Below are 13,260 nucleotides of genomic sequence, written 5' to 3'. Positions count from 1 at the left end.
CCCTTCCAATGCTAGTATGACCTTTCTCAAGTAAGAATCTAAGGCTAATGTATAAAATCTGAATAAGGTTATGAAAACAGAGCTAGTTAAAGTGAATTAGGGAACCAGGTTAAAAGATAGAAGGGTAGAAAACTTTTAAGGAGATATTTAATAACTCACAGTAAAGATTTATCTAAGTGAGAAAGAGACCCTTTAAGAAGGATGCATCACCCATTGCTGAATGAAGAAGTTAAGGATAATACCAAATTGAAAGCAACACTACAAATCTACAAAGACTAGTGGCAGGTCAAAAGATTGTTCAGATTTTAAGAACCAGCAAATATTAACAAAAAAAGGAGAAAGAAGAGCCTGAGGGAAAGTTAGCTAGTAATATAACAACAGATGGTAAGAGTTTCCACCAGTCCTTAAATAGGAAAAGAGTAACTAAAGCTAGTATTGGTCCTCTGGAGGGAGAGTTTGGGGAATTGATAATGGATCACAAGAAAATGGTGAAGGCTTTGAACAAGTGTTTGCTATCTGCCTTCATTGCAGAAGATTTGGAATACTTCCCAGTGATAGATTACTGATCCTTATACCCAATACTTCCCAAAGGCAGATCGTGCCTTACGAGCCTGGTTGAGTTCTTTGAAAATGTGGCTAAATACATTGACAAAGGAAGAGTGATAGATGTGATTTATATGGACTTCATCAAGGCATTCGACAAGGTCCCCCATGCAAGCCGTCTGGAGAAAGTGAGTGGGCATGGGATCCAAGGGGCTGCTGCCTTGTGGATCCAGAACTGGCTGCCCGCAGAAGGCAGAGAGTGGTTGTAGATCGGTCTTTTTCTGCATGGAGGTCTGTCACCAGTGGAGTGCCCCAGGGAACTGTTCTGGAACCCTTGCTGTTTGTAATTTTCATAAATGACCTGGATGAGGAAATGGAGGGATGCGTTGGTGAGTTTGTTGACAATATGAAGGTTGGCAATGTTGTAGATAGTTTGGAGGGATGTCAGAGGTTGCAGCGTGACATAGATAGGATGCAAGGCTGGGCGGAGAAGTGGCAGATGGACTTCAACCCGGATAAATGTGTAGTGGTCCATTTTGGCAGGTCAAATGGGACGAAGGAGTATAATATCAAAGGTAAGACTCTTAGCAGTGTAGAGGATCAAAAGGACCTTGGCGTCCAGGTCCCCAGGACTCTTAAATCGGCCTCGCAGGTAGAGGATGTGGTTAAGAAGGTGTATGATATACTGGCCTTCATCAATTGAGGAATTGAGTTTAGGAGGCAGGAGATAATGTTGCAGCTTTATAAAACCCTAGTCAGGCCTCTGTTGGAATACTGTGCTCAGTTCTGGTCGCTTCATTACAGGAAGGATGTGGAAGCTATTGAAAGGGTGCAGAGGAGATTTACAAGGGTGTTGCCTGGATTGGGTGGCATGCCTTTTGAGGATAGGTTGAGGGAGCTCCTTAGAGAGACGAGGGATGAGAGGTGACCTGATAGAAGTGTATAAGATGTTGAGAGGTAATGATTGGGTGGATTCTCAGAGGCTTTTTCCAAGGGCTGGAATAGTTGCTACAAGAGAACAGGTTTAAGGTGCTGGGGAGTAGGTACAGAGTTGATATCAGAGGGTGGTGGATGAGTGGAATCGGCTGCCATCGGTGGTGGTGGAGGCAAACTCGATAGGGTCTTTCAAGAGACTTCTGGATAAGTACGTGTAACTTAATAGAACTGAGGGTTATAGGTAAGCCTAGTAGGTATAGATATTGTGGGTAGAAAGACCTGTTTGTGCTGCAGTTTTTTTATGTTCTATGATACTTAAACTCAAGAGGAGATTGGAAGGGAGATACTTAAAACATTCACCATCGGGGGATAAAAGGTGCTTGGAAAACATTTAGATCTAAAGGCTAACAAGTCCCCAGAACCACCTGCCCTGCTTCCTAGGGATTTAACAAAGTTGTTGCAGCGATAGTAGATCCAAAGTTCGTTAGATTCTGGAAGGATCCCAGTGGATTGGAAACTAGGTAATTTGACACCTTTATCCAAGAAAGGAAGGAGACAGGAACTACAGGCCAATTAGCCTAACATCTGTCATAAGAAAATTGCTGGAATCCATTTTTAACTAGGTTATAGCAGACTACTTAGAAAATCATATTGGGATCTGGCAGAATCAATATGGGTTTGTGAAAGGGAAATTGTGTTGAACTAATTTTTTTGTTTTTGAGGAAGTAACAAACAAGGTAGATCTGTAGATGCTGTTTGATTTTAATTTGATTTATTATTGTCACGTATTAACATACAGTGAAAAGTATTGTTTCTTGCACACTATACAGACAAAACATACCGTCCATAGAGTAGGAAATAAGAGAGTACAGAATATAGTGTTACAGTCATAGCTAGGGTATAGAGAAAGTCTGATAGCAGCAGTGAAGAAACTATTCTTGAGTCAGTTGGTACATGACTTCAGACTTTTGTATCTTTTTCCCGAAGGTGGAAGAGAGAATGTCCGGGGTGCATGGGGCCCTTAATTGTGCTGGCTGATTTGCCGAGGCAATGGGAAGTGTAGACAGAGTCGATGGACGGGAGGCTAGTTTGCGCGATGGATTGGGCTACATTCATGACCTTTTATAGTTCCTTGCAGTCGTGGGCAAAGCAGGAGCCATACCAAGCTGTGATACAACCAGAAAGAATGCTTTCTATGGTGCATCTGTAAAAGTTGGTGAGAGTCGGAGTTGACATGCCAAATTTCCTTAGCCTTCTAATTAGATCTTTATTAATGATCTGGATGAGGGTATAGTTGGGTGGATTAGTAAATTTGCTGGTCAGGTTGTTGGTGACCTGGACACCTAAAAACTTGAAGTCCTCGAAGCTTTCCACTTCATCCTATGTAGATAGGGGCATGTTCCCCTTGACTCTTCCTGAAGCCGATGACAATCTCATTCATTTTGTTGACATTGAGGGAGAGATTATTGTTGCCGCACCAGTTCACCAGATTCTCTATCTCTTTGCTGTACAACGTGTATTTGGATTAACACATAGCATTAGACATAACATATTAGCATAGATAAAGGATTGTTTGGTTAACAGGAAGAAGAGAGTAGGGATGATTTTTTGGGTTGGCAAGCTGTAACTTGCCAGAGGAATCAATGCTGAAGCTTCAACTATTTATAATCTGTTCAATGATTTGGATGAGGAGGCCAAATATATGATAGCTACATTTCCCAATAACACCAAAACAGGTAGGGAAATAAATTGTTGAGAGGCATAGAGAGTCTGCAAAGGGATATAGACATGTTAAGTGAGTGGGCAGATGGGGTTTAATATGGGAAAATTTGAATTTGTCCACTTTGGCAGGAAGACTTGAAAAGCAGTACATCATTTAAATGGAAAGAAATCGCAGAACTTGGCGATATGGAGGGATCTGTGTATCCTACCACATGAATCACAAAACATTAGTATGCAGATATAGCAAGTGATTAGGAAGGAAAATAAGATGTTGGCATTTATTGCAAAGGGAGTGGAATTTTACTGCAATTGTAAGACTACATCTGGTATACTGTATATAATTTTAATCTCATTATTCTCTAAGATTCAGGGATTTTGAATCCTTCCAAATATCTCAAATTCTGAATATTTAATCTTATAGCAAAGCAATTCTCAACTGTACTTGACCTCTCAAGATACATAGGACTAGTATTTGTGAATTAAGCAGAATTTGTTAAGTAAAACATACATAACAAGAAGCAGTGAAGACAGCCTGGAAATGCTTTATTCCCAAGGGCCCAAGGTTCCTTGAATGCTGACAGCACAGCTGAAGTCTATTTTCTTTGGTCTCAGAGGTAACAATGAACTGTCTCTCAGAAGAAGTGTACCATTGAAGGGATGGTAAAACTGTGCCAACAAAGATACTAATTTTCTGACTTTTATCCCTCAGTTTTATTATTCCTCCTTTATCTGGAAGTCATCAAAGTTACCCTTTTCCATTGACAATAGATGAGTGTCAACCCGCCTTTGCACCCCCTGCTATTTGAGTTGTAAACTTGAGATACAGCTCTATCTCTTACTCTCTTCGATGCCAGAAGTTTACATTTCATTGCAAATAAATGCTTTATCCTTTAGATACAAATTACCAATGTATCAGCAATGTCACATCCTCTTGTCAACAGTATACCTAATGTAAGCATTCACATTACACATGAACATACTCGAACCCATTTCTATACGTACTAAAATCATTTAGAACAATGTGAAAAGACTTCCGACTGTAATGTCAAAAAATAAAGGTTTCCCTCAAGTACACATCAATTAAAGCAATACATGGTTTGTTTACAAATGAGGAATCATTTGATGTACTATAAAATTTAACGCTTTTAACTATTCCCTCATATGAAACAACTTTTTGAATTCAGACTCAAAAAGCACCATTAAAGTCATAAATTGCTAGTATGCGGTTCTTTGCAAGTCTTCCTTTTCCCCAGTTACCTTGATTGGTAATTGTCTAACAGAAATTCAAATTGAGCTATTTAAAAAGTAATCAACTTAAAATTCATAAGCATTAGTTCACCCTATGCAAAATCCCAAGTAATAATGCTACTATAAAAATTTTACAGTTTGAAAAAAATAATGGAGTTAGAAGCTGTTCAGAGAAGGTTCTCGCAACTGATTCCTAGGATGAGGTGGGATAATCCTACTAAAGATCCTGTATGTAAGATCATGTAAGATCCTGAGGTGACTGGAAGTATGTTTCCATTTAAGTCCAGAACTAGGGTGCCCAGTTTAAGAATAAGAGTAAGGTGGAGATGAGAAGAAACCTTTTCCTCTCAAAGGGTTGTTAGGATGTGGCGTTCTCTTCTCCAGAAAGTAGTGCAGGATGTGTTAATGAGTTTATTGAAGGTTGAGTTAGAAAGATTTTTGATAGACAAATGAGGCAAGGATTATGGGGAGCAGACCAAAATGAATTTGAGGGTATAATCTGATTAGCTGTGATCTTTTTGAATGGCGGAGCAGCCTCAAAGTGTTGAATGATAGCGCCAGCTTCCTTTATTCCTTATATGTCTCCTTATATGTCTTAGTGTTAGATTTTGTTTGATGATGCTCTTGCAAAGTGCCTTGTGACTTTTTACTACATTAGAGGCACTCTATAAAGTTGTTCTTGCTTAATTGATAACACTTGGCTCCAAGATTTGAGTAAAAGAAAAGCAAAATACTATAGATGACGGAAATCTGAAATAAAAGCAGAAAATGCTTTATAAACTCAGCAGGTTTAATAATGTCTGTGAGGAAGAAACACAGTTAATGTTTCAAATCTAAATGACCCTTCTGCAAAACTCAAAATTTGAGTAAATGAATGAGATAAAGTCACACAAAACATTAATGCTTTGCTTTGTGATATTTATTCATTGACACGAGAACTGCCAGATTGTAACCTGTGTTTGAAACCTAATGCTCACTGTACCAAGTGTATACTAGAGAGCATATATACTGATGACTTGTTCATGCTTCCATGACTTTAATATATGACTGCAATTTTCTGCTTCTTCTATCATACAATTGTGATCCTTTTTTGTCTAGTTTTAGGTGATCTTTACTGTAAGTAGTTTATGATCACAATGAGCATTGTGTGGATTCCATTCTTTGACTTCATTGCCCTTTTACCATAAAAATTGAACTTCAGGAGATCAATGCCAAATGAACCTCCCTGTGAGGTGCTCCCTAATTTATGTATCGTCATTTGCTTCTGCGCTACAACATCTACAACAGACCAGATTCAGTGAACCTACAGGAGTGTGGAGACAAGAGACAACATAAAGGACTGTTCTTTCAGTTGCCCCATGAATAAAACAAAGTGAATTTGGTGGGTTTGAGCATAAAGCATCAGGTCTGAAATTGGCATGTTTACACCATTGTACATTTGACAACACAATGTAAGCACATTGAAATGCCCCAGCATATATTGTAGATCACTGAAGTGAATCCCTGAAGACAGATCACAACAAAAATGAGCCTTTAACCCTGCAGGTCATTTACGTTATAGATAAACCGTTCCATCAAGATAAACAAGGCATGACCGCAGCAATTTTTGTGGTGTAAGTTGATCTTTTTTGTCCCTGTATATTATAAATTTTAAGAGAAGATGCCAGGATCCTCTGCTTAAAGAACTACCTGAAAAGCTGAACATTGTACTTGACTTTGTATTTCTCTCATTATCTATCTTTTGAAGAAGAAAAGTAGTTCTTTGTTTTATACTCTGAATTTCCTGCTCATTTTGCATCAATCAGAGTAACCACTTTGAGTGGTTACACTCTAATTTTAACATTGCTGAGCTGATGTATAAGTGTGAAGTTAGGTTTCTCTGAACAGTTGAGTTTTCCGAGGCTGAGCTCTGCATTACTTTATCCCACAATCTCCACCGTTGCACCAGACCAATTTTCTGTTTTGTTCCTGTGCGCAGTATAGATTAATCTTCTGGCAATATGGTAAGATGGTTCAGGCTCTTACTTGTCCAAGTGTGATGCATCAATTTGTTTCTTGATGCTTTGGGTACAGGTGGATACATGGAGGTAATGAAGAGGTTTGTTACTGAATTGTGGCAATGTGACCAAATCTATCTTTTTTTTTCTTTCCTTTCCCCATAGGTGATGAAATTTGGAAACCTGGACAGTATCTGATGTCCTCCCCTTGGTCACTGATAAATTGGAGCCAAAATAACATTGTTACAGTTATTTTGAATGGTTAGACTACTTCCGTTGCTATTACATCATGTAGAATGATTATTGCTATCCAAGCTCTTTTACTGTTCTGAAAAAATCGTAAGATTGAATCATGGACATTATCTCACACAACAGCTATTCAACCAATCGTGGCTTCAATGTGAACAGACTACTCTAATTTTGCATTTAGCAATAATCACTAACTTTGCACTTAAATATTTCATTTTTATTATTCTTTCTGCCTGCTTTAAAAGAAATGTATAGAGTCCGAAACTCTTCTATTTATTCATAGAACATAGAACACATAGAACAGTACAGCACAGTACAGGTCTTTCAGCCCTCAATGTTGTGCCGAGCTGTGTCTAAACCCAAGATCAAGCAATCCTACTCCCTATAATCATTTTCAACTAACATCACTGTTAACTTTCAGTTAAATGCATGCATCTTTGTGTATATTTGCTTAAATATCTGAACATTTCATCAGGTATGATAGGAATTAGATCTAGGATCAGGCTTCTTCAACTCTGGACAATAGCCTTGCGATAGCATGGCAGCGCAAAATAGTTTGACGTTTCAAAGCACATTCCAGGCATTGAAACAGCTATAAAGTTTTTCATTTTATTACATTAGCAGGTCTCACAAAACATCAAATCATATGACCATAGTTCCACAATTACAGAACATTTTTAGAGAAGTACATTGCAAACAAATGTTGTATTTTAACTCCGTCCCTAATATTAGGGATTTTCTAAAACCAAGCATTGGTTAATCTTTGGCCATCCCATGCAGTTTAATGGTCACATGACAGGGTCCTTGTACACTTTCAACAGGTCATGTATTTTGAGGTAAAGGGGAAGATCTATTTGGTGGTCAGCAAAATATTTACAAATGCATCATTTTCAACTAACATTATTTGTGCATTATTTGTAATAGGATAATGCACAGCATGTATATTTCATCTGAAGTTTATATAAAGTGAATTTGTAGTGATCTTTAGTGTAGTGGCAAAGTGCATTTTCTCAATATTATTTGAATGACTTTATTGGGTCCAATAACATTTGAAAACCCCCATTAGGGTCATTAAAAGCTGTTTGAGTATCATCAAGATTAGAGTCATCAGTGCCAATTTTACAAATGGAGGCAATCGTTGTGTGGCCAGCCACACACATCAGGAAACCCCTGTGTACACTGCCCTTGATTTTCTGTCCATTTAAACCTATGGATAGAAAATGTTGCACAGAGAACCCTCAAATTACACAATGAGATGGTGGACGAAACTCATCTAAGGTAGTGAGTATTGCTCAAACTGTTTCTGTTTCTGACTTGATATCAGTGTTGTCATTTCCTTTAACTTCGTGCTTTTGTAGTTTTCTTGTATATGTTGTGAATCTTTCCTGGCCTAAAACAGGTTAATTTGTGAGTGTGTATGTATATTTGAGGATATATTTTTATTGGACTAACACTTCATTTTTAACAGGTTTACAGGAAGGTTCCCTTGACAGCATGGCTTACACCTCTCTTATACCTGTCTGTATACTTCAGAACTACCTCAGGCTGGTACGTTAGATCTACTTGTTTAGTCTACAGCATGGTGAGATATTGCTTTTCTTGAATTTGGAATATGCTGACTCTCAATAGTTTTGATTTGGGAAGCATGTATTTTGTTTGCAAAGCTTAGACAGAAATCAGTTATCTTCTGAGAATTACTGATGCACTAAAGGTGTAGGTGATTCAATGAGGTGTAAAGTTCTGACCCATGGAAATGTTCTGAGGGTTAGTTTGTAATTTTCTAAAGCATTTCCTTACAAATTGGCATTTGAAAGATGAACAGGAGAAATATATTTGGAAAAATACCCCAAGCCATCTGCGACTGTTGAGAGAAGTACGTGATACTGTAAGCAAATTCAGGCCTTGTACTTTTTGTAGAAAGTAAACTCCCAATAATCTGTATGCAAATTAACTTCCCACATCGATGTCTGGTAGTGGACATTTGCTGCAATCCCTTTGATGACTCATAAGTGAGCATGCCTTTTAATTTCACAAATATCTGAGAGGGAATAAATCCCAAGTGTTTGAGAGTAAGGTGAATGACATTATGATAAATGAAAGACGAGGGGTGGGGGAAAATCTTACCAAAAAAATTCTAAGTGTCGAATGAGCATGAAAATGGGAGAGAGTCGCACAATTTTTTGGGGCAACTTAAAAATCGCATCTTGCTCTGCAAAAAAAAATGCAAGATCTGTTTCCTGCCAGCAGGGGCAGAGCTGAAAGTTGGCAGATTGCAGCAAAGGGCACAGTTGCACATGCTCTGATCTCTGTGTTCTGTGCAATAGATCAGCCTGTCACTGCCTCCCCCAGCTGCCACTGGCTTTTGTGCTGATTCCCCTCTCATGCAGGCCAATTGATCACCCCTCCACTTCCCACCCCCCCACCACACAGACCAATCGATTGGCTGGTGGGGCAAGATGGTAAGGTTGTGTTCCCACCCTCCCCAAAAGTTTAGATATGTTAAGCTGAAGGAAGATAAAGTGATGAGGTGTATTCTCAGATATTGAGGGATGACGGAAGAAATGGCCACGGCTCTAGCAATTATAATTTGGGTTCTATTGAGTGTGAATGTTTGTGGGAGGACTGAAGAACACTGACTTATTACCTGCCTTTAAAAGGGGAAATGCGAGTTAATTTTGGCAACTGCAGGCTGGTTAGGTTAACTGGTGGGTTAGTGAGATTTTAATTAAGGATGAAATAACCACGTACCTAAAGAGTAAAGCAGAGTACCCAGCACAGATTTCAAAATGAGCAATCATGCTTGGCAAACCTCTTAGATCTGGGGCCATTTATAGCTGCTGTGGATACCAGGTTTGCATAAAAGCCTAGAGGATCTTGTTTGGAAATGTAGCAAATTGGAAAGTGGAGGAAATTGCAAATGGTTTGTGATAAAATGGGGAAAGGGCTTCAAAGTGACAATTGGAATTTAATATCAGGTAACTGGAGGTTGTACATTTTAAATAAGCAAACCCAGCTATAATTGTCATTTGAATTGAAGTGGACTGGTACTGTGTAAATACAGATATTTAGAGGATCAGGTTCACAAGGCATGAGAAATAATAATTTGTCTATAATGCAGCAGTACATAATTTGCTGTGAAACACTGCAGATATGCAAGTCACTAGATGAATGCAAGTTCTTCCTTATTTTTAATGTAAAATCTTAAAGCCTCAATTCAAGTACAGTATTGGGCCCCATATTTAAAGAATATAAAAATTTTAGAGAGGGCACAATGCAGATTCAAGAAGATGCTGCCTTGTTTGAAGAAGGAAAATATGAAGAAACTTGCAAAATTGACCATAGAACCAAACTATTCTCAGTGTGTGAGAAGTTCAATGAGGGGCCATGGACGCAAGAGGTTTATAACAGCGGGCAAGAAAAACTTATTTAGCATTATGAGGCTGTAGAATTCATTTCAAGAGGCAGCAGTTGAGAGAGAAACCACATCGACTTTCAAGATTAGATTCAATAGTTGGATGGAAAAAAAACAATGAAGCAATTTAACTTCATTAAAACTAAATGGGATTCATCTGAGATATAAGAAATCAGAAAATATGATAACTGAAGTTTTTCGGCCCTCAAAGTATTAAATTTAAAAGACCAAACTTCCAATTTTTGGAATTAATGAGTAAACTTTAAAGTTTATTTATTAGATAAAAGTAAGACCTACATTAAAATTGCAATGAAGTTACAGTGAAATTTCCCTAGTCACCACATTCCAGCGCCTGTTTGGGTCAATGCACCTAACCAGCACGTTTTTCAGACTGTGGGAGGAAATCCAGTGCACCCGGAGGAAACCTACGCAGATGTGGGGAAAATGTGCAAACTCCACACAGACGGTGACCCAAGCCGGGATTCAAACCTGGTTCCCTGGCGTGATGAGGCAGCAGTACTAACCACCGTGCCACCCACCTAGTAGTTTTGCTTCATGAAATCTCGTGATCAGTCTTCCCATTGCCCTAGAGTTGTAGAGTCATTATGGTACATGTGGCCATTCAACCCATCGAGCCCCCACCAGCTCCCTGTAGAGCGACCAAATCTGTCCCATCCCCACTCCAACTCTGTACACTAGTAGTATGATTGTTATTTATAGTTTTCTCTCCCTCAGCCCTTCTGGTTCACATGGACATTCATATCCTTTTCTTTTTTAAAGTAGTCCCTCAAACCTCCCTTTTAGGCAAAGCCTTTGGTCACGATGTAAAATATTCCTCCTTTAATATTTCTTTCTTCAAGTCAGCATTCATTTTGATTATACCTCTGTGAAGCACCTGAAAGTGTTTTCAATGTTAGATCTGTCACGTAGGTTCAATTTTTAGGGAAACATTTCTAAGATTTGTTCCTGCAAATTATGGTTTTAATGTAGCAGAAACTGCAATTTGATCTCAAGGATCACCTGGAGTGTTTTATTGTATCAGCTGTATTATTGTAGCCATATATCAGGCTGCAGTTATGCTGAAACTCCACAGATCTTAACACTGATGTTTATGTTTCAATTCCCTGAAAATAGTTTAGCCAGCAGATTCATTAATAGTGGATTCTAAGAAAGATCCACTTTGACATTGCTGTGCTAAGTTTCCTCCTGTAGAGATTCTCCTTTTACATACCAGCATATACACTAATAATTTACTTGATTTAATCTATTGTTTTTTGGGATGAATTTCCTGAAATGCTCATAATTAGATCACTTACTGAGCAACTGATACATTTGCCAGATGTTCAAAAACTGCTTTGAAATTCCTGAGTTGGTTCTGACACTTAACAGTCTCTTATTTCCCTGTAATTTTGGTCAAAAAATGGTTCTTTTGCTGCAATTTTTCTGTTGTTAGAGCGTAACTTCTAAAATAATGACTTTCCATAGCTCAGATATTACGGTTAGTTTAATCATTTTGTGAAGAAGTCCAACTTAACACACACTGTCATGATTGGTCAGAAGGCATGCTTAATCTCAGGTTTGTAGATGTAATTTGCACTCATCAAGTTGTACTCGCAGTTTGAATCCTTCTGAACCCCTCTTGTTAAATTATAGCCTTTTCTACTCAAGCATCTTTTGTTCTCTGTCTGTGATGCTTTTTTGCAGATTGTAAACAAATTGTATTACATATCATTATCTTCTGATCTGACAAGTACAAGTGAAGATTATAGTGAAGGGGGCATAATATTTTGGAACGAAAACCTGTGCTGGAATTCATTTCGCCTTCAATAATCATTGGGTTTTCAATTGTTCGGAGACTTAACAAAAACTCGGAAAAAGTTTCTGCGGGTTTTGTAAAATTTAAAGCCCATAGCAGTGTGGATAAGAAGTTGGCTGAGGGACAGGCAATAGAGGAGTGTCAAACAATTATTTATTGGACTGGAGGAAGCAATCCTGTGGATTGGAGTCAGATCGTTGCTTTTTCTGATGTATATCGCCTGGATTTAAGTGTGCAGATGGCACAAAACTTGGAAGTATTGTGAATTTTAAGGGAGATAGTGATGGGTTTCAAGTGGACATAGGCTGATGGAATGAACAGACACATGCAGCTGAAATTTAATACCCAAAAGTGTGAAGTGACACAGCTTGGTCAGAAGAACAAGGAGAAGCAATTATAAAGTGAGGGATACAATTCTGACGGGGATGTAGGAGCAGAAGGGCCTGCAAGTATATGTGCACAAACACTTGAAGGCAGTGGTGTTGTGGGACATTTTGAGGTGCAGGAGCTCTATAAAAAAATGTATTGGCCACAGCACATTGAGGCAGATACCTTAGCGACATTTATTACTTACCTGGATAGGTACATGAACAGATGGGATATAGAGAGATACAGGCTGTTGGTCGAGACAGGATAACATGATCCGCGCTGGCTTGGTGGGCCACAGGGCCTGTTCCTGGGCTGTACTGTTCTTTGTTCATCCCATTATGTTGTTTTCCTATGTATTGGGTTTTTATTGTCAATAAAAACTATGCTTTTTAAGTAAAAAAAACTTAGTGCCAGGTGGCACTAAACCTGAGCCCAGGTTCCCCAAGACCTTGGGCCTAATGTTCAGAACCATCAGCACACCCTTTCCTCAGAGCAGCTCGCTGCCAGCATGACACCATAGATTGATAGCGACAATGCAAGCTGAGGAAATGGTTAATCTGGCATACATATTTTGGGCATTCTAAATCAAGGCAAACAAATATTGAGTATTCTAAATTGAAGCAGAGAGTACAAAAACAAGGAAATAAAATCTTTTATAAAAGATTGGTTTCACCTTAACTGGCATGACATCCTAATAGGAATAACGTGAAGACTTTAGAGGGGATGCAGACAACGGTTACAAGAAGGGATCCAGGGATGAGTGAGTTTAGTTACATGGATAGGTTGGAGAGAGAAGTTGGGGTTGTTTTCCTTCTGGAAAAGAAGGTTGAGGGGAATGATGGAGACATTCAAAATCATGAGGATTAAAGGCAGTGGTGATGATTCTGCACTCATGTCCACTGTGGTTGGAGTGGGGTGTTGCCCCCTAGAAACTGCCAGCTTGGCAGTGTCAGCCTGATCCCTGGCAC

At 38.8% G+C, this 13,260-nt stretch overlaps 1 protein-coding gene across 2 annotated transcripts in view; it reads left to right on the top strand.

The window, feature by feature from the left end:
- cttnbp2 (cortactin binding protein 2) overlaps nucleotides 1–13,260 on the top strand; it is a 161,770-nt gene that overhangs the window by 112,959 nt on the left and 35,551 nt on the right. For both annotated transcript variants that reach the window (XM_080191100.1, XM_080191099.1), the window contains 2 exons: nucleotides 6,612–6,707; nucleotides 8,164–8,243. In XM_080191100.1, coding sequence (XP_080047226.1) covers nucleotides 6,612–6,707; nucleotides 8,164–8,243 — 176 coding nt within the window. The remainder of the gene's footprint in view (nucleotides 1–6,611; nucleotides 6,708–8,163; nucleotides 8,244–13,260) is intronic.

The sequence above is a fragment of the Carcharhinus amblyrhynchos genome, chromosome 6 (assembly GCF_965287045.1).
Source record: "Carcharhinus amblyrhynchos chromosome 6, sCarAmb.v2.hapA, whole genome shotgun sequence".
NCBI classification, from domain to species: domain Eukaryota; kingdom Metazoa; phylum Chordata; class Chondrichthyes; order Carcharhiniformes; family Carcharhinidae; genus Carcharhinus; species Carcharhinus amblyrhynchos.
This window is presented reverse-complemented; position numbering and strand designations above follow the sequence as displayed.